Source organism: Vulpes vulpes, chromosome 6 (genome assembly GCF_048418805.1).
Source record: "Vulpes vulpes isolate BD-2025 chromosome 6, VulVul3, whole genome shotgun sequence".
Classification (NCBI taxonomy): domain Eukaryota; kingdom Metazoa; phylum Chordata; class Mammalia; order Carnivora; family Canidae; genus Vulpes; species Vulpes vulpes.
The window spans coordinates 27,870,589-27,891,512 of NC_132785.1; the positions used below are offsets into that span (position 1 = coordinate 27,870,589).

A 20,924-nucleotide genomic window follows, 5' to 3' on the forward strand; every position below is an offset into this window, starting at 1 on the left:
CACTGTCTTGCTAAGCTTTTACACACAGATATATATTAAACCTTTTATGTTAAACTAAACATAACAGTTTACTGAGGAAAAGAAAAAGGTTTGTTGTTGGGGTATTTTTTTTCCCCTCTCTCTCTCTCTCTCTCAAGCTACTAAATTTTAATATAACTGCCTATCTTAAACATTCCATAGAACATGTCTAGGTTCAGGTACCATCTTCCACCTGTCTCTATTTCTTTACTAAGCCTGAAGATTGGGGTCTTTTCCAAACTAGCACCTGTCTTAAAATCCTCAATATTCTACCGTCTGGCACTGGCTCTCACTTACAATAAATAGCATCTGAATCACTATTTATTGAGCCCAGCCCAGCTATAAGCTCCTTGCACTGAGACAATGAGGAATAATGAGAAGCATAAAGCGAGAGCTCCACACTACAGGAAGGTACCATATAGTTGACTTAAAGGTGCTAGTCTGTCCTTTGTGATACAGAAATGCCTCCACCACCTTGTTATGAATGTCCTGCAGAATGGTTTGCAAAAGTTACTGCAAGCTGCCTCTAGGAACAGGACCACTGCTCCCTTCTGTCCTACCTCTGAAATTAGGGAGCTCATAGGTATCTATAAGCTAGTAAACCATGGAGGATACAATTAAACCCTCCTCCTGCCATACCCACACCCTTCCGGACTGCACAGCTGTGGTAAAGAGGCATCTGGGGCGCCTGAGTGGCTCAGTGGTTGAGCAGCTGCCTTTGGCTCAGGGCAGGATTCTGGGATCAAGTCCCGCATCAGGCTCCTCACGGGGAGCCGCTTCTCCCTCTGCCTGTGTCTCTACCTCTATCTCTCATGAATAAATAAAATCTTTAAAAAATAAACATAAAAAAAGAGGCATCGGGCTTTGATTCCCAACATAATACATAATACATAAGGGTCTTTTACAATCCAGGTACTGAATGCTAGGAATACTTAAAATTGGCAAAACACCTAACGTCTTTCTCCCTCTCTCTCTACGCTACTTTTGCTACCACTCTACCTATAGGCTCACAGGTCAGAATTGCACCTGCCCCTCCAGGGGAAGGGAGTGGACGGGTAACCACAGTCTGGACCACTGCTGTGGCAGGTGGAGGTATTCAGGTCAGCTCCTTTCCCCATAGACTAAGAGAACAGTGAGAGTGGCTGAGTGATGCATGGTTCCTTCAGGACTCCCACTGGCGCCCATGCACTGATGTATTCTTCTATTTTTACTGAGAGAGCTTCTTTTCCTGTTTAAACATTTTACTTTCAAGAATTTCAAACACATACAAAATGAGACACAATGGTTATAGAGCCTCTTGCTCTATGTACTGGCTACATGTGGCTTTAATAATGACGGACTCCTGGTCAGTCTTATCTTTCTCCCCATCCATTCTGTCCTCCCATCTCACTTTGCAGCAAATCCCAGACACCTAATCACTTCACCTGCAAATATATCAATAAGCATTTCTGAAGTATACAAACTCAGAACTCCTTTTTTTAAAAAACTGTGGCCAAATACCACTATCATATCAAAATAGGATACAATTTTTGTGTTAATATAATCATTGATTTCTGGCTTCATTATTCCATTTTTTGTGATAAAATCTAATAAGAATTTGAAATATTTCTCCAGATATGCTTAAATAAAAATTAAAATGAAAAAATAAGGGTTAGAATTTGAGATTTACCTTAAATGATAAATTAACCCAGATGTTTAATCTCTGCTAACTACAATATGAGAACTGCAGCTATAGAAACTGAAGCAATTGGGCTCTTTTTATTCCTGCTTTTTTCAAAGGAAGAATATTTATTCAGCAGTCACCATATGCAGGCAGGCTCTTAGGATGCTGGACGGTTCACTTCACTTCCTAGAAGTGAAGAAATAGGTGGATAGAGACCAACAGGACACATACAGGTGGCCCCTGGCAGAGAGAGTATCTGAACTTGGGTCTGTCACTTTTTAAAGTGACAGCATTTCTACCTGCATACACAGGTAACCTCCCTGTCATATGACTGTTAAACTCATCATGGGAAATGCTTTTTCTCGCTCTTGGCTCATTATCATAATCAAAGAATGTCAGATGGAACTTGGGCCAGCCTCTAACACCCCCACTATACAGATGAGGACATAGAGGCCTAGAGTTATGAAGTAACTTCCTAGTGCCACTCAAGCCAGTAAACTGTAAGGCCAGGAACAAAATCACATTTTATGTTTTTGAGGCAGTACCCTTTCTCTGTTACCGCCTTATCTCTGGGTGGAATCGTTCCAGTCCTCTTCTTCCTGCTTTAGTTCTTTGCTTAATAACATGTTAGAACATCCAACGGCTGACGGCATTTGGGAAGCTCTTGTAACAGCAGGACACAAGCACCAAAGGTCACAGTCAAAGTCACTTCAATACTCCTTGCTGAGCCCCTGAAGTGTATCACAAGAGCACATGCCCTTCCCATGGACTGCTTAGCAGCATGTGCTATATTACCGACAAGCCTGAAGAAAACTGAAGTCACGTTTCAAGAGACTACAATAATGATCTACTTAGATATCCTAAACTAAGGATGCAGAAGCCACAGAATTCCAAACAGAAGGCAAGCCACAGAGTTGGTATCGACATGCCACTATACCCAGTTCACACGGCGACAGGGTGAAGCCTATGCCATCAATGAGAATGTATGTTTCCAGTATTTCCAATTTTTATTTTTTTGTTCACAACAACCCTATGAAGTAGACAGAGCAGGTTTATAATGAGCTATTGACTGGCTTCATGTTTGTTTATTTACCATGCCAGTTATAATGCCCAGACGAGTGAATGACCACTGACCATGTGCCAGGACCTACAAGAAAAATACAAGAAATACTTTTTGTCCTCTAAGAGCTGACAATCTGATTGATGAGATATGATCACATTCACACACCATAAAACCATGAAGAGAATGAGGCAAGGCAGCCAGAACTTTTCAGAGAAGAGAGAAAGCAGAGTAGCTAACCTAGACCCATCCCACAGTCTATCTTCCAGCTCTGAAATGTGGTCATCTGGTCCTGAATTCCTTAGAAGGGTGGGGGGATATGTATAGACCAGCTGGCGGCGGAAGACCTAAGGGACTATTTATAGCCAGAAGGGGAGAAGGAACATATGCCTTCATGGTGCACTGAAAACCTGAGGTCCATGGAAAGTAGTGTATCTTTACAATACTGCCTGGGGCCTGAAAGGCACACTAAATTTTTCTTCCCCTAGAGACTGGACATTTAATGTCTATGTCTTAAAACAGTCTTGAAATCAGGTTTTCCAAAGTGATTACAGAATCCAATCCTTGACATCAAGCTCAGGCTTTCCCATTCATTGTTGTGATGCAGATTCATTTCTTTCTTTTTTTTTTTTTTCTTCAGATTCATTTCTTAACTTTGTGTTCACTGTTACTAATATCTTTTTCAGAAGCCCATGATCACACGTGATTATTTTAATTTCACCAATGTTTACACTGTATTAAAAAAAAAATCCTCATCCAGCTTTTACCAGGAAATGAGGAAAGAGTCCTATAAGACAGAAATAAAGGAATCTTTAGAATTCTAGTATTCCTTATCTAAAATAGTTCTGGTTCTGAAATGATACCGCATATCACCCATCCTATTATCCCCAATTAAAAACTCCAGTAAAACAACCAAAAATGAAGTTCACTAAAAGTCTAGATTTATCCCTAATTTTAAAGAAGAATTTATTTGAAGTATTATAAATGATTAAATACAAATTATTGTATTCCATAAATAATTAGGTCATAATACATTTCATTAAACACTGGGCTGCTTCTCTTGAAGCTTCACTATAAAAGAGAACAAAATTATATCTACCATGTATTTAAGAAGTATATACAAAGCCAAAGAAAAGAATAAAATCAAGTTTCTACTTCCCTTCAACATACACAATCTAAATTGGGGTTAAAATACTAACAACAGCTCCATTCACAAGGAGGAAAATTGATTTTAATAAATAAGCATTAAGTAAAACCTATGAACCTACCATTTTTCCTATCCCTATTTGAGGGCAGTAAATATTTTCTATAGATCATGTGGCATGAGGTTCTTAGTTACAATGCAAACCCCCTGGGAATATTGGCTTTTTGTATGTGTGTGTGCGTGCATCTAAATACTTCATGCAAACCTTACTTTCAAACTGCATATTACAGTAAAGGAGAAAGAAGTATCATGATATCATCAAAGATTCCCAGAGCTGGTGACAATAGTGCACCATCCTGGTTCTGACTAGTGACCCAAATAGTAGTCTCTGGCTTCTGTACTTCCTCCAACATGCATGACTTGAGTGGATTTACTGCTATTCAAGTTGAAGAACATTTCGTAAAACAAAAGCAACAACATGGAATATACCACTTTTTCATTTTTCCATCAGCGTGTGATGGTGGTGCTATGTGATGAGATGCTATGGTCTGTGCAGTGTGTTCAACTTAAACACAGGGTGTGTAGAAATTTATTTTATGAAACTGATACTTACACGCTTAGATTAAGAAAACAGAAATTCCAAAGAAATAAAACTAATCCTTCCTGTGTTAGGTTCAACAGCAAAGGTAAAAACTGTATGATTTGGAAGACAGAATTTAACTTGAGTCATACTAGAAAATCCAGATGAACACAAGACTTTTTCTGAAGCTTTGACTACAACAAACAAATAATATTAGTCCCTGCCACATGGTCTTTTCCACCACAATGCTCCACTGCCTAAGTTTTAGGTTGAACCTAATGTGAGTCGGTCATTATGTCATGCATAGCACAGGGAGGGTGTATTATTGGTTGTCATACCCCACAAAGTTCACTGCAGAGTTACAATAATCAACACTGAATATAAACTTTCAGACACAGGCTTACAGTGAAGAAGAGACATATACACTGCTACATATCACACCCTGACATATATATTACTCAGGAAGGGGGAAGTTATTGGAAAAACCCTCTACATGCTACATCTGAATTCATGCCCTAAGTTCCTCATTATGAAATCCTTTTAATACATCAGCATCCTAACCCCTTGAATGGGGTCCCACGTGAACTCATGCATAGATTTTTACAAGTTAAATTTGATTTACTTTTAAAATTTCTTCCAGTTAGTCAATTACTAAACATTGCCTATGTTTTTTCTTTTGGTAAGAGATACATTAATAAGATAAAGATTAAATATTTACTTAATTTATCCCTTCCTTAGTCCTCTGTACCGCCTCAGTGGTGTGGTGATGAGTAACAGAGGTAGGCAGTGTGCTCTTAGGCACACAAGCAGTGCTTTCTCACTTAAATCTAAAACATGGTGAGCCAATGCTGCAAGCAGTCATATTGCCCTTATTATAATTTTAACTACTGAAGCTAAAAATGTTAATAATTATAAAATCACCTATGTCCTTTTAAAAAAGAAATCTAGCTTCATATTTTCACTAGCCATATGTTAATTTGTCCATTTTGCTATGTATTTATAAATTTAAGTCCCCTTTCGCTTTAGGTCTATTTCAAACTCACTGATCTAAATTGCATCATCTGTCCTCTAGTCCTCATGGCATAAAAAAGGGTAGATGCAAATGTCAAAAGAGAATCAATCCAACAAACAGTAACATTCCCGTACCTGTACTCTGTAATTTCCTAAGAAAGAAATAAGCCGTTTGGGCATGGATGTTACATTCCTATCTTTTTTTCTTTTTTAATAATTTCTCTTTTCTTTGGATTTATATTAGCTTTTCAAAACATTCACTAACTTCAATAAAACCATATGGCTCTTATAAGGTCACTGTGCCTTCCTAGTTTCAGGAAGTTCTCTTTTCCAAGGTAGTAATATTGGAGGCTGCAAATGGATGAGAACCAATCAGTCTCAGATGATCTTGACTCCTGACTGGAGTGAAAAGCACAGGCCAGTGAAAATCAGAAGTGTTCTGCAAACGTCAAGATGCTCTGGAAACGACTGACACTATCATAAAGAGAAAAGGGTAGGGCACCATTGGAAACTCACCCCTTGTTCAGATTCCAAAAGCTCTGTTTTGACTCTGACCGACGGCATCCCATCAAGCATTAACATTCTGTTCTCAAACGTGTTGATATTCTGAGAACAAAAAGAGAGAGGGAAAGTCAGCTGTAAAGCATTCACATGAGGACATCTGGTAGAGTCTTCCTTCATAGTAAGTAGTACATTTAGTACTGCTAACCTAATTTTTTAACAATGAAGTATAATTAAATGAGAATATCAGCATAACCAATTATGCCCTCTTCTGAACTATCATTTGAAATAATGATCAAGAAGTTGAATTAATCAGTTTGATTCTCTGACCTCTGGGTTGGAGGTCAGACTATAATAAACTGGAATAAAGAAACCTTAACATTAATTTACATGGGGCTGGAACAATTCATCACACTTTTGCAATAGTGGAAGGAAGCAGACGGATGTTTCCTTCGTCCTTAGCTCTGGGGGTTGTATGTGTACAGAAATCCACAAAGGAGGAAATAGATTTTAAAAATGACTATATGCTCATATTAGCATCAAAGGCTAAATAATTTGAAAAACAAGAAAATATAATTCTAGACACTGAATTTTGGTACAGCAATTCATATCAGATGAAAATTTCTATAGATCAACCCCAAGCATCTACTTCAAAAGCAACTAATATAAATTTTGGATTGAGAGTGAATTTTTAAGCTCAGGTCTCAACCCAAAAATAAATAACAATTTGTTTTCTGTTTTGGTATATGTTTGGGTGAATTAACCACTTCTTGAAAGGAGAACCTTATTTCTACTGTGACTCAGTAGAATTTCAAACCATATTTACAAACAGGCTAAATCAAGGTTCTTTTTCTGCTAATTTTCACTGCTTTGGGGATTTTCTAAAGTCAATAACCTATGAAGGGAATCCTAAAGACATTCAACATTGCTTGCTTCAGACCAAAATCATGTTTTAAAACATGTTTAATGTCAACTTTACATTCATCTACTGACCATACAAAGAAACTGAAGTGACTAAATTTGAGTTTTTATGTTTCCTTTGCTCCATCATAGAATGCACATGACTCTAAAGTGGTGTCATTAAAAGAAAGAGTGACCTGTTTCTAAATATCTTGCCCACCTCTGATGACAAAGGTTAATAGCATTTCTAAATCTTCAGGGTTTGCCTCTCACATAGTTGCTTTTCTTTCAAATGGTTAAATAAAAACAACTCCCACCTCGACAAATCATAAACGTTTTTATTACCAAATAATACCAACAGAGTGCAGTATAGTAAAGCTCTAATTATCTCTATTTCTTGCCACTCATTTTTAAGAAAAATAAGAAATAAAATTTATAGGGCCTCTTATCACAAATATTTGCTCTGAGACATCAACAAGAAGAAAAGGCAAATTTACTCTAGAGCTAACTAATGAGCATTTAAAAATTCCATACTACCTAGTCTATTAGGTAATAAAAAGAAGAAAAACTACTGTCATGTTCTTTTCTTAGAAATATGCGATATTATTAAAACTGACAGGATGCATTTTTTTAAATTTGTGCTTTTGACTTATCCATATTTTTTAGGCATTTTGCATCCTAATGGCTTAGAGCAGAAAGAACGGTGGTATCCCTGGCAAGCTCAGTTAATTTGTTCCAAGCTTTAAATCCTTTCATGGAGGCTGGTGAGTTGTTTACACATCAGGCATGGATCTCAATTCCTAATGTGTCACTTGCTTCCATGGTTGGAAGCAGCCAGCTTGGCTTGCAACCACCCAGTTTCAAGAAAGCCTTCCTGCAGCCCGCCAGCCCTCAATGCCCCTGCCCTTCACAGCAGCCAGAAATCTACCCTAACAAAGCATCCCGTAGGCTGTTTGGGTGGTAGACAATGAAGAATGAGTTGATATTGCTTGCTACCCCGGAGGAGGTCTTGCCCAGACGAAAAGGGAAGATGCCTTGCAAAGGCAGGGAAAAGACAAAGAGCGATTCTGGAAAGACAGGTTTAATGAACTGTTGGAATCTGATTAGAGGCTAATGTCCCTTTTAGTGCTTTGTACCAATTTACAGCTGATATACTTTAACCATTTTCCTCACAGGCTGTGATAAACTCATTAGTTTAAAAAATGCAAGCTAACCAGAGTCTTTGAAGTTAAAAACTGATAAATCATGAAAACCTGACTGGGCCCATGTTCCATTTAGCACATTTAAATATCACTGTATTTTCATGATTTTTTTATTGTTATTCTTGAATAACTCCACATGTGTTAAAGACAGGATTGTACATTTTCATTTCCTATAAAAGTAGAAAAATAAAACACATCTCTAGAGTTTAAGAAATTAAGTTTTTGCTGGAAATATTTCTTTTTCCATGGTTTCCCAGGATCACTCACCATCCAGGTGTTATTCATAACACCATGAATAACAATGTTCACAGCTAAGAAACCAATCCTTAACTATAAAATTCAACTAGTGCAGATTCAATTTGTATATAAGCCTAAAAGCAATATTATAAGTATATACAGAGCATATTAATCTCTACATTCATGATTCTAACCCTGTTTAGTATAAACATAAGCACTGAGCATCACACTGTATTCCAGACGATCCAGGAAAGGATATGGGTTTAATGGAGCACATGGTACAGCATTGAGGATATAGTTCCTGGAACAAAATATCGATAGATTTCTCTAAGCTAAAATCAGATACATAGGATCTCAGCTGACTATACACTTTAAATATGTAATAAACTCTAATAATTTGAAATTGCTGTCAAACATATCTCGCCATGATCTTAATCAAAACACATTTGCTGTGGAATCAATAGCTCAATTGATTCCCAAGGGGTAAATAAAATTACAGTCATCAATTTTAGTAACATCGTGTTCTTTGTATATTTATGTTGTAATAAACCTTTTGATGTTATACAACTCTATATAATTTACATGTGTATGTATATATTCATATACACAGGTACACACACATGTATACACTTATAATACTTGTTTCATATGAGTACATTTTATTAAAGCAAAAGTTACCATCAGATTTATTAACTGGCTGTTGATCAATTACATGTACACTGAGAATCGTACTCTGGACTTTCCTGTTTGCCAAATAAGATTTGGCAACACAGAAGTCCAGCTAATAGAGCTCTCCTAGTCAAAACCAGGACAAGTACAACCTTCGATGAAACTAACATCTGAAAATATTTTGAATGGAATGTGCGGGAAGCATAGGGACACATGATCAATGATCATCTCAGGAAAACAGAATAGAGGGTGTGACTTTCTCATGGCAACTACTAGAATTAGTCCTCCTATTCCCAAAATGCAAGTCTTTTCTTCGCCCTCCTCCGGACTGTGGGTCATCAGTTCCTTGGAGAAAACACAACTGTTTTATCATAACTCCAAAATTTGTGCTGAAATACAAGAGAATCAGTGAGTTCACCTTACTTTATATAGGTAAGGTTCAACAAACCTAAGAAATTAGAATTACAGGCAGCCACCAGTTTCAGATATCTATCACTATACAACAAATCACATTGTAGCATAAAAAAAATCATTTTATTATCTTGGTAACAAACACAGTAATACTTAATATTTGCATGTTTATTAAGGGTCAGACCTTGTACTAAAGGGATACTCATTTAGTCCTTAGAGCAACCCAAGAAGTCAATGCTATATTCTCTGAAGATATCTGAGACACAGGAGGTTAAATTGTCTGAGGTCTCAAGATTACAAAGGGGTAGTGTTCCATACTAACTCTCTCTCCTTCTCCCTCATCCTTCCTCTTTCTTTCTCCTCCCCCCTACCCCAATCAACCCCTCCCCAACTCTCTCTCTCTCCCTCTCGCTCTTTCTCGCTCTTCTTCTCTCAGGAACTCTGGAATCTCATTTAACAGCTCCTCTCAGAACTGAGCTGATTTAGTGAGTGAATTGAATATGCAACTTCTGGTCACTGGGGAGTTGTTAGTGTTGCTCTGGTCACTGGGAGTGTCAACATTTTGGGGAATATCCATAAGAGGTCAAATAAGTCCATGGTTTCAAACCTATTTCCTTTATTTTTCCTTTAAGTTAAACTTTCAACATATTTTCTTGGCTTGATAAGATTATGCATTCTTTCCTAGAAATATCTCATTAATTTAGTAAGTCAATCCCATCCTGATTTCAATATCCAGAAAAATCTATAGTAATCTCATTCGCCACCCAGTGTTTTAAAAATATTCATATACCTTTGATGGCTCATTCAATATTTTTACAATAGTTTCGTGTACTTGGATGGTAGAGGAACACTATCTTCTACATTTGATACTCAAGAGATACATCTGGGCATCACATTTATTATCTCTTAGATTAAGTATAAAAGCAGAATTTGTTAGCTCTAGCTCACATATCCTCCCAATGATCAATTTGGTATAAGGTATATGCATAATCAAAGTACCTCAAACAGTACAAAATAAATATCAGTAATAATCTGCCATCCTGTCCCAGCCTTTCATTTTCCATTGCTGTGTAGCATGAGAGAGAGGATAGCACATCAATGACCATATTGGCAGAACTAAGAGTTAAACAAGAGCCCTATTACAACTCTCAACTTAAATCCCCTTCAGTGCTTTCAATGATCCACATACACAGTATTCTGCAATATCTGTCTTCAGTCTTAAAAGTCTTCTACGCTGGAAGGCAGAGGAGTGAGGGGATAGGTAATCGGGGATGAGCACTGGGTATTATATAAGACTGAGGAATCACTGACCTCTACCTCTGAAATCAATAATATATGTTAATTAACTGAATTTAAATAAAAATGCTTTTTAAAAAAAACTCTTCCATAAATACCTCACCTGGAAACACGGAATTATGTCTCTCATAGGGGCTGGTAAAATTTTGCGTACCACGAGGCAACTTATATTTTCCTGATAGCAAGGATCATTCTGTTTCCTATGTTGGCAAGTGCTACATTACCCCAACAATGCCGTTCACACTGATTTTAGAAATGTCATCTGAGATTCCAAATAATACTCTCCACCTCAGCATTCATAATACAAAGTGGAATAGAATGTTATTTTTGTCATTCATTTTCTGAAGAACTGCACACTGGGGGTTGTGAGTTAGCCAAATCTCTCCATACATACGCAGTGAGGGTCTCTGCTATGCCAAAGTCCCCTCATTCCGTTCATGCCACATCCGTGAACCATGAGGCACTGCCGCAAATGACAGGGGCAAGCCAAAGACTGAACAACAGAAACCAGGTTAAGAAAAAAAAAATTGGACAAATTGTGGTTAAGAGAAGTGCCAACCCACCACCAATCAAACACCAGAGAGGGAGGGCAAAGCTTCAATTCAGCTGGGCAGGTGTTAACCCTTTAGGGCATTTCAGGGAGAGCACTATCTTGCCAGAGCAGGTAGTGGCTGTCAGGATGAGCGAACACGTATTCTTGATGTCACGTAAAGGTAAAAGAATTATTCAGCCATAAAAAGGGAAGGAAATCTTGCCATTTACAACAACATGGATAAACCTGGAGGATATTATGCTAAATAAGTCAGAGAAAGACAAAAATCAAACAAATTTGCTTACATGTGGAATGTAAAAAAAAAAAAAAAAAGCCAAAAATTGAGCTTATAGATACTGAGAACAGACTGGTGATTGCCAGAGGCAAGATATATATATGTGTGTGTAATGGGAAGGTGGTCAAGAGGTACAGACTTCCACTTACAGAACAAAGTAATTCTGGGGATGTAATGCACAGCATGGTGACCATAGTTAATAATTCTGTATTGTGTATTTGAAGACTGCTAAGAGAATGGATGTCAGAAAAAATTTTCCTATGCAAGATGATGGATGCTAACTAGACCCACTGTGATCATTTCACAATAGATACAAATATTGAATCATTAATATTATACACCTGAAACTAACATAAGGTTATATGTCAACTGTATCTCAATAAATAAATAAAGACAAGAGAGAAGTGAATTCAGTCCTGGAAAAAGAGGCCAGAAATCAGACCCTCTATAGGGCTAGCAGAAACAATTCTGAGGGCTTAGCCCCAGCAGAGGCCAGAGCTAGGGAACAGAGCAGAAAGGAATTAGACAGCATATGCCCAGCCCAAGCCTCCTTCCCTGGGCACATGCATGGACGCATAGACCAGACACCACGAGGCCAGGCAGAAGGACCAACACACTAGACTCCACACATGGAAAATTACACTTGTAACACAGGATGATCACACGGATCACAATTCTAAAAATAATAATATTAACAACTATAATAATAATGGCTACCATTTGCTGAGCATATACCTACTGGGCATTGTTGTTTCATATGCTTCACACTCATCACATTATTCATTTGTACATTTACTGATTCACTCAAAAAAAACACTTACTGAGTACCAGACACTGTTTAGGCATTTAGGGTAGATCAGGGAACAAAAGGAGGAAGTTTTATAGTTTCATTCTAGCCATTTATTCCCCTGACAGCTATTTTTTGTTTTGTTTTTTGCTATGTCCATTTTAGACCAGAAAATTCAGATTCAGAGAGATTAAGTCATCTGCCCAAGATTATGAAAATGGCAGGCAGCCTAACTCTGGGGCAAAGTCTACCTTCCATTGCTACTGGGGATAGAAAGCCTCAACTGCTAAGTCTTCAAACATCGGCCGCAAACTGTGTATGCCCCGAGCTGCCCAAGCTACTCTGGCTAGTGTGCTTGAGACTCCTGATCTGACAAAAGGCTGGAATGGGGACTGAGGCTGGAAGAGTAAGGCAAAAGCAGGCAGATTAGAGACACAAGGAAGGCAAACAGTACTAAGATCCATCTAAAGTCCCAAGCCTGCCCTACCTGACGTACCTCTGACCGTGTTTCTCATGTGCTGCAAACCAGCTAAACCAATCCCCATTTTCTACCATTCTGCTCAGATTACATTTCATTCATGCCAAAAACACTCTCTCCCATAGGCCTCTCTGTATTCTATTCCATCTTTATACACATCACCACCTGACACATTCTTTATTTGCTATTACACTAGAATGTAAGTTGCAGGATAGGACGTGGCCTTGTCTTCTTCTCCATAACAATATCCCTATATCCAGACTTATAACTGTGTCTAATATATAGTATGTGCTTAATTAATATTTGCTGGGCTAATGAGAACAATAAATGTACGCAGACATAAGGTCAATTCATTATTCCTGGGTCTAACTAACCCTGGTGATAACTGTTCGTTGACAAACGAGAAGAACATAAGTACAATCATAGGGTAATAAAATACCCTATGCTTACGAAGAATGGTAAAGGATTTGGTGTGGCTGGAACATACGTGCATTGGAGGACAAAGTGGAGAGGAGATCAGGTCAGGCTGTAAAGGATCTCATATATTATGGCACTTCATTTATTCATTAAAAAATGTTTCATTAATGCCGCCATATGCTAGCTGCTAGGAGCACAAGTGAACAAGATAGAAAAGCTTCCTGCCTCAAGAGCTGAAGGCAAATGGGGAAGAAATGTGTTTGGGCATCACACAATATGTGACTAGAAGCTGTGAAGGCCTATTTAGCAAAAACATAGTATGTTTACGCTTCGTGTTTAGAAAGACAGCACTAGAATTAATTTGAAAGATGCCCTATAAACATATAGGACTTGATGCAGAAGGAAGAGCCAGTTCATAGGTGAGCCAGATAGCCCAGGAGAAAGGTGGTAAGCTAGACCTAAGGCCATGGCAGTGGGAAAGAAGAGTAGGAAAAGTATTTGAGAAATAGTACATAGGCAAAATGAACAGCCTTTGATGATTGGCAAGGAGGAGGAAGTATGGTGATAAAACAGAGTGAGAGGGAGTGTCAAAGATGGCTAATTTTTCTAGATTGTTTGCAAAGGTTGAGGCAGGCTACCCAATAGGAAAAGCCAACCATGGCATATATTCCTCCAGTATCCCTTATAGGACCTACTATATTCTGAGTTAGATGAGTATTTGAGTATATCACTTAATTTCAACATATTTTTCCATACACAAGATCTGTGACACACACAGGAAGATTTCTCTTAGGCTGAATATGTTTTAATCTTGTAAGAGATACATAAAGTCAAATTTATCCAAACTTGGAAACATAGGTTTGGTTGAAATAAAGCAAACATATATATGTCATTTTATAAGCTTCACCTTCAAGGCAAGAATGGACTCTGCTTTTACTAACATTCTCATCAGGATTTATAAAGTATGACAGTCTTCTGTGATTAGTGAAACTTAAAAAAAAAATAACAAAAAAACTAGATATTTGCCAAAGTACAAGTTTAAAAGGACTGTACATTAACATATTCATCAGTCATTATCCTTGATGAAAATCATGTGGATATTAATGAAAACACATCCAGAACACTGAATGGATTATGTAATGAAATAACAACACCGGTCTTCTATGCCTAGAGAAAATTAAGATTACTATCAAGTATTAAGTCATTTATTTTCTGTAGGAAACAAAGGAAATGACTATTGACCTATATTTTCACCTTTCCTGGTCTACAATGATGTCAAATGGCTCCTTATCAAATCCAAATAGATTATCTTATGGCCTTGTTGACTGTCTCCTGCAGAGCCTGAAGAAACAGTACTGAGGAGTTGGAAACAAGTAAAAGAACTTTGAGGAGAATTAATAATCCAAGTTGATTTTTTTATTATGACTATTCTAATGAAAACAAAAAGGGAAAACTCAGCCTAAGGTTCTCATTCATACCCAGAAAATATGTAAACTGCAAACAAGTAAACTAAGTTTTTATTTAGTTAAGATTTTATAACAAATATAATATTACATTCCTTGAAATCCCTAGGCACAATATTGGTTTTTAATGCATGTTTAAAAAAAGTCAAGGTAAAAAAGATGAATTTTTACAGGTTGTTTCATCCAAGAAGGATGGTTAGGCAGGTAAAAGCACTATATAATGTTTGTCATGTTGTCCAAAAAAAAAAATGTAACTAAAGTACTTTTTATTAAAAGATTACATTAACAATAAGGAAGCTGCAACAGTTAGCATTGTCTGGCCAGCCATGTCGGACACATCAAAAAAGTGGCCATGTATTTCTTCTCTTTCTCCATACTCTGGATCCTGGGAATGCAGTGAAGACATTATTGGTTGGCTGCCAAATGTACAGGCTCCACTCAAAATGTAATCTGTCAGTTTCCAAATATATTCACCTCTAGCTATGACTTTTCCAGATTCTCCAAATGATGTCTTCAGGTATAATAATTAAATTTTATGTATAATCCAAACCCTGTGCTAAGTCAACATTTCTACTGGCAGTGCTGTTACATATCTACTTTCATTTTTTCTCAGTTCCATCTTCCAGAATTCAAACAACCTAATTTTTTAACTTTTTAAAAGCACTCTATCTTCCATACCTATGTTTTTTCTGCATGCTTTCATAATTGCACAGAAATGTAAGTAGGAATAGAATATTGCCTAGAAAATGGGCTCAATGAAATATACTTCCTGGGTTAGAGTCAATGTACTTGTAGTGTATAATCTTCTTATGGTTCCAATTTTCACATCTGTAAGATACAGGTAATTTTCTACTTCACAGAACTGTTTTAAGGATTCAATGAGATAATGCACATAACGTGCTTCAGTACTTCACAAGTCTTTTACGTTGTTATATTAAATAATTTAAATTAGTAGTAGTAATATCATTTTTACCCATCCTTTCCAAACTTACTTTTAAGAATGGATATTCTAATCAGATTTTTGTTTGACTCTAAAGAACCACTCAGGTTTATGTGTTAGAGTCTATGAACTATCATAAAAGTTGAATGGTAATGGTATGTTTGTTAAAAAATACGGATGATAGGAACTGAAGGAAGATTGAGCTACACAATTAAAATATTTTCTCAAGGAAAAATGGCAAAAATGAACTATGTTGTCTGTTTAAAACTGTGAAGATGTGCACCAATTACATATGAACACAACTTGTCTTTCCCTGGGCATCCCAGTGAGGGCATTTAACATCTCTAACTACTAGACACAACCATAAGTGTCTGACAACCCTTCCCAGCAACCAAACACTATGTGATACAGTGCTAAAAACCCCTTACTTATGGTTCCCCTTCACACACTTGCCTGGAAATACACTGTTTTAAAGAAAAATATTTACTACTATGACATCTCTAATATACATGTTACTGGAGAAGATACCTACAGAGTGACATGTAATTCGAAATGTAGAAAACTTTAAAAATTATCTGGGGAAAACAAAAGAACTACAGAGAAGATAAAATAAATCCAAATGGCTGAAAGTTTAAAATGCGCATATTTGTGGCAATATGAAGCCAGTAATATTAACACTTCCATGTCATTATCCATGCTGCTGTCATCTTGAATGTCCTTCCTTATGTCTCCATATCCTTATTTTTTTTTCCACATCCTTATTTTATCAACCAGCCTTATCTCAGAATTTCTATAAGGTATATGTATGCATGCATGTATAAGTAAATTAAACCCAGGGCTATTTTCTTCCCTTTAGTGGATACTTCTCAAATTCTAAAATGTAACACAATGGAAGTCAGTAAAGAAACAAAATATATTCGACAGGAATCTGAAGTACACATTTTTATTATATATATATATATATATGTATATATATGTGTGTATATATATATGTATACATATATATACACATGTACATGTATATATATGTGTGTATATATATGTATACATATATATGTATACGTATACATATATATACTCTCCATACTCTCCAGAGTATGGAGAAAGGAATCTGAAGTACACTTTATTATATATATATATATATATATATGTATATATATATGTGTGTATATATGTATACATATATATACACATGTACATGTATATATATGTGTGTGTATATATGTATACATATATATACATACACACACACACACACACACAGCATTTACTCAGGCTTTGTAACTTCCTGCTAGCCTCGTAATAGATCTGACCCACAAAAATAGAAACAATATAATTTTGAACCTGTATAACCTACTGTACCCAGAGTTTCTATTACCTTTTCCTGCTACTTGATACTGAATATGGATAAAATAAATGTTGCTTACACAGGGAGTAAATATGCCCTTATTAGGAAGTACAATGCACAACTCAAACATTGTTTTAGACCAGGGCTTTTCACCATCTGCAATATGGACACTTAGACCAGATACTTCTTTGTTCTTGGGGCTCTCCTGTGCACTTTTAGATACTCAGGAGAAGCAACCCTGCCTTCTACCATTGGATCCCAACTGCACTCTCTCACACTCACAGTTGTACTAATCAGAAATTGTCAAATGTCAAAGAGTGGGGATGGTGAAGGGAGGAAGGTGCCCCCGCTTAAGAAACACTGTTTTGTCATTACTGATATTATGAACTCATTAGCAAATAATCTTAATTTTATATTGAATTTTATTACCCAGTAATATAAACACTACCTCGATATTAAAGGAAAATAACATCTGATATAAAGAATATTTATAGTTCACTTTAAAATACACCTGCTGGGAAATTAGCAACATTTCATAAGATGGTTTTATTATTTTGTTTAAATTCCTTCTAGACCCCGTTCTGTGTATCCAAATTTTCTCACTAAACAAATGCAAGATTCCAGAAAAGAGTTGTGAATTTGCTCATTATTTCAAACTATGGGGGCCTAAAAGAAACCTGTGAGGATTTCAATAGTAATATAGCAATTCCAGGAAGCTCTCCTAACCCATTCTTAGACATGGCCAATGAGAATCGACCCACACAGCTTTGAAAATCCCTAAAGTAAGAAACTATAATTACCCAAACAAATAAGGCAATCCAATTTGCAATGAGAAACTAGAAGACAGAGTTTTAATTCTTAGCTCTACATCTGATTTACTGAATAATGCTTTATATTTCACTTTTCTTTGTAGAAACCAGAACTCTAAGGTCACAATTTTGTAAATTTAACTGCATCTTAAGCAAATAGAGTCACATAATAGAAAATCATTAATTAAGTCTATTGGTACAGAAGGATTAAAAAGTGACTTAAAAGGAGTTAAAGATTATATATGGTCACACATTGTATGTGTCATTATATATAATGCATGTATGTGGTTATGTACTATATATATCATGTAATATATTTAAATATTATATAATTAGCAAGTATGATTTAAATTAAATATAAAGAGATTTATTTTAGGAGAATTCTTTTCCAACACAGTATTAAACAACTATCTTTAAAATTAAAGATATTGCTACTAGATTTTAAGAGGGCAAAACATGGTAAAATTTATCTTGTTCATAAGCACCTGTTTTTGTTTTTGTTTTTAAGATTTTATTTATTTATTCACAAGAGACACAGAGAGAGAGGCAGAGACATAGGCAGAGGGAGGAGAAGCAGGCTCCATGCAGGGAGCCCGGAACTCCAGGATCACGCCCTAAGCAGAAGGCAGATGCTCAACCACTGAGGCACCCAGGCGTCCCAGTACCTGGTGTATTCGTAAAGGGCAGACCACTGTGAACCAATACCACCTTTCGAATACTATAAAATTGTAGTGGGGATCCCTGGGTGGCGCAGCGGTTTGGCGCCTGCCTTTGGCCCGGGGCACGATCCTGGAGACCCGGGATCGAATCCCACGTCGGGCTCCCGGTGCATGGAGCCTGCTTCTCCCTCTGCCTGTGTCTCTGCCTCTCCCTCTCTCTCTCTCTATCTCTCTGTGACTATCATAAATAAATAAAAATTAAAAAAAAAAAATTGTAGTAACAACTGCCTCAAATACCATGTAATCTTCTCTCTCAACATTAAAAGCTTACTAAATTCTGAAAACACACAAATAGATGAGAAACATCAAGGCCTATGAGAATCTTGGTAAAAACAAAGAAAGTAAATGATATTCTAGAAAAATCACTGGACAAGTACATAGATAAGTATGTATAACGCCACACTGCTTACAGTATTAAAATAAAAAAGCAAAAAGAAAAACAAAAGGAATCATTCTAAATGTCAAACAATGGAGCACTAGTTGAATGGATTATAGGCCATACAAATAATATTTATGTGTTAGATTTATGATATGTAGCTTTTTGTCTTGAAGTTGATAAATTATCATAATTAGTGAAAAAAGAGATGACAGGAGAATACATTGCCATACATCTAAAAACAATGCTTATAACAAAGAGAATGTGAAAAAGATAAAGAGAAGAGGGAGAGAGACAGAAAAAACTAAAAGGATACACACATTCAAAATTACAGGTGACAGGACATGGAGTAGTATTCTTTATTTTTGCTTTGATAAATGTTCTCAGTTTTTATGAATTTCATATATTATCTATGCAATTAAAAGAAATATTTGACTGTTCACATTTTGAGATATAAAGGAACCAAAGAGATTAAAAGGAAAACAGATGAGAGAAATCAAAGGAGGGAAATTAACGTTTTTATCTAGATTCTCTCATAAAGTATACAAAGGTCACATCATTCTTCTAACCAGGATAGGGCATGCACACACACGGATGCACACATATACCCAGAGTCATGTGTATATTCAGGTTGCAGTTAAAATTTAACTACTACAAATCTAAAAAATATGTAGATGAAATTAACTTATTGTCTAAATTATATTTATAATTGATGCACTGAATCCTGTTATATTGTTTCATTCATGTGGTATATCAATTGCCTGCAAATATTTTCAGTATGCAGAGCTCCATGATATACTGCTATTCAACCTGCAGATTATGTTCTAGGCAATTCCATGACAATAGAAAAATGGACACATGACACTTTTATCTTGTGCTAAGAATCTAGCACCCTGAGAAAACAAGCTATGGGCCAAATACTTTTATTTCTTTTACTACATAGAGCAGCAGTGAATATACCTTAAAAGATTTTAGTCTTTTGAAAAATCGATCTCTCCTGTAAAATTCCATAGGAGCAAAAAGATTTACATTCCTCAGATTTTTAAACAAAATATACTATCCTCTAATAACCACAAACAATTATACTCTGCCTGTTGTGCTGGATCTCTGATTACGTAACAATCCTGGAATTGTTACTTGAGGAAATTCCTAGAGAGTCAAGAGGAAAAGAACTGGATTCTCAATGCTGCATTTTTGGAAGAACTAAAAGTATCCTCAGGGACTTTCAGTTTCCAGTCCACCACATCACAAGTTTAAAGTCACCGATCTGTTGTAACAACAAGAAAAAAGCCAAATAAACAAAAATCACAACCTTTGTTAGATCCATTTGAAAAGTGATGTCATAAGGCTGTTGCCCTAAAAACTGGAGAGAAAGACAAAAGGATACAGAGAACCACAACTTGCCAGAGCAAAAATCCTCAAACAAAAACTTTTTTGGGAACCAGCGCTGGAGTAGAGAAACCTGAGCTGCAACTGAAGAGTTACTGGAGGTTCAGGGTAAGAGTTCAAAACCCCAGGGGTGGGGCACATGGGTGGCTCAGTGGTTGAGGATCTGCCTTTGGCTCAGGTCGTGATCCCAGGGTCCTGGGATTGAGCCCCACATCAGGCTCCCCACAGGGAGTCTCCTTCCTCTGCCTATGTCTCTGCCTCTCTCTGGGTCTCTCACGAGTAAATAAAATCTTTAAAACAAAACAAAAACCTCCAGGGGAATGCAGCTATGTGAGGTCCCCACATTCGGGTGAGTTTTATCTTCAGGAGCTGTGCTATGTCCTTACAGTGAATATGAGAGAAAAATCTCCTCATACTATCACCAGAGGGAGGATTTCCATCTGAAATATGCCAGAGCACTAAGTTCTTCTTAACAAGGCCTGTCCTTAGGAGAAATTCTTACCAGGACCTTACCTGCTGGGGTCTTACCCACACCTAACCTACCTGCAGGAAGGGAAATATACAACTCCAGCTCCCACTAATCATCCTGTTCATATAAGAGGGGTGGGGGTGGGGACTGGGCAGCACTGGTGAAGTTCATAGTCAAGAGGCACAGTTTGACCAAAAGACTGAGACCTGA

The 20,924-nt window shown here is 36.8% G+C and overlaps 1 protein-coding gene across 11 annotated transcripts in view; it reads right to left on the reverse strand.

Moving 5' to 3' along the window:
• Nucleotides 1–20,924, reverse strand: part of KLF12 (KLF transcription factor 12) — a 578,512-nt gene that overhangs the window by 224,694 nt on the left and 332,894 nt on the right. For all 11 annotated transcript variants that reach the window (XM_072760694.1, XM_072760698.1, XM_072760697.1 and 8 more), the window contains one exon: nucleotides 5,993–6,082. In XM_072760694.1, the coding sequence (XP_072616795.1) occupies nucleotides 5,993–6,082 (90 nt within the window). The remainder of the gene's footprint in view (nucleotides 1–5,992; nucleotides 6,083–20,924) is intronic.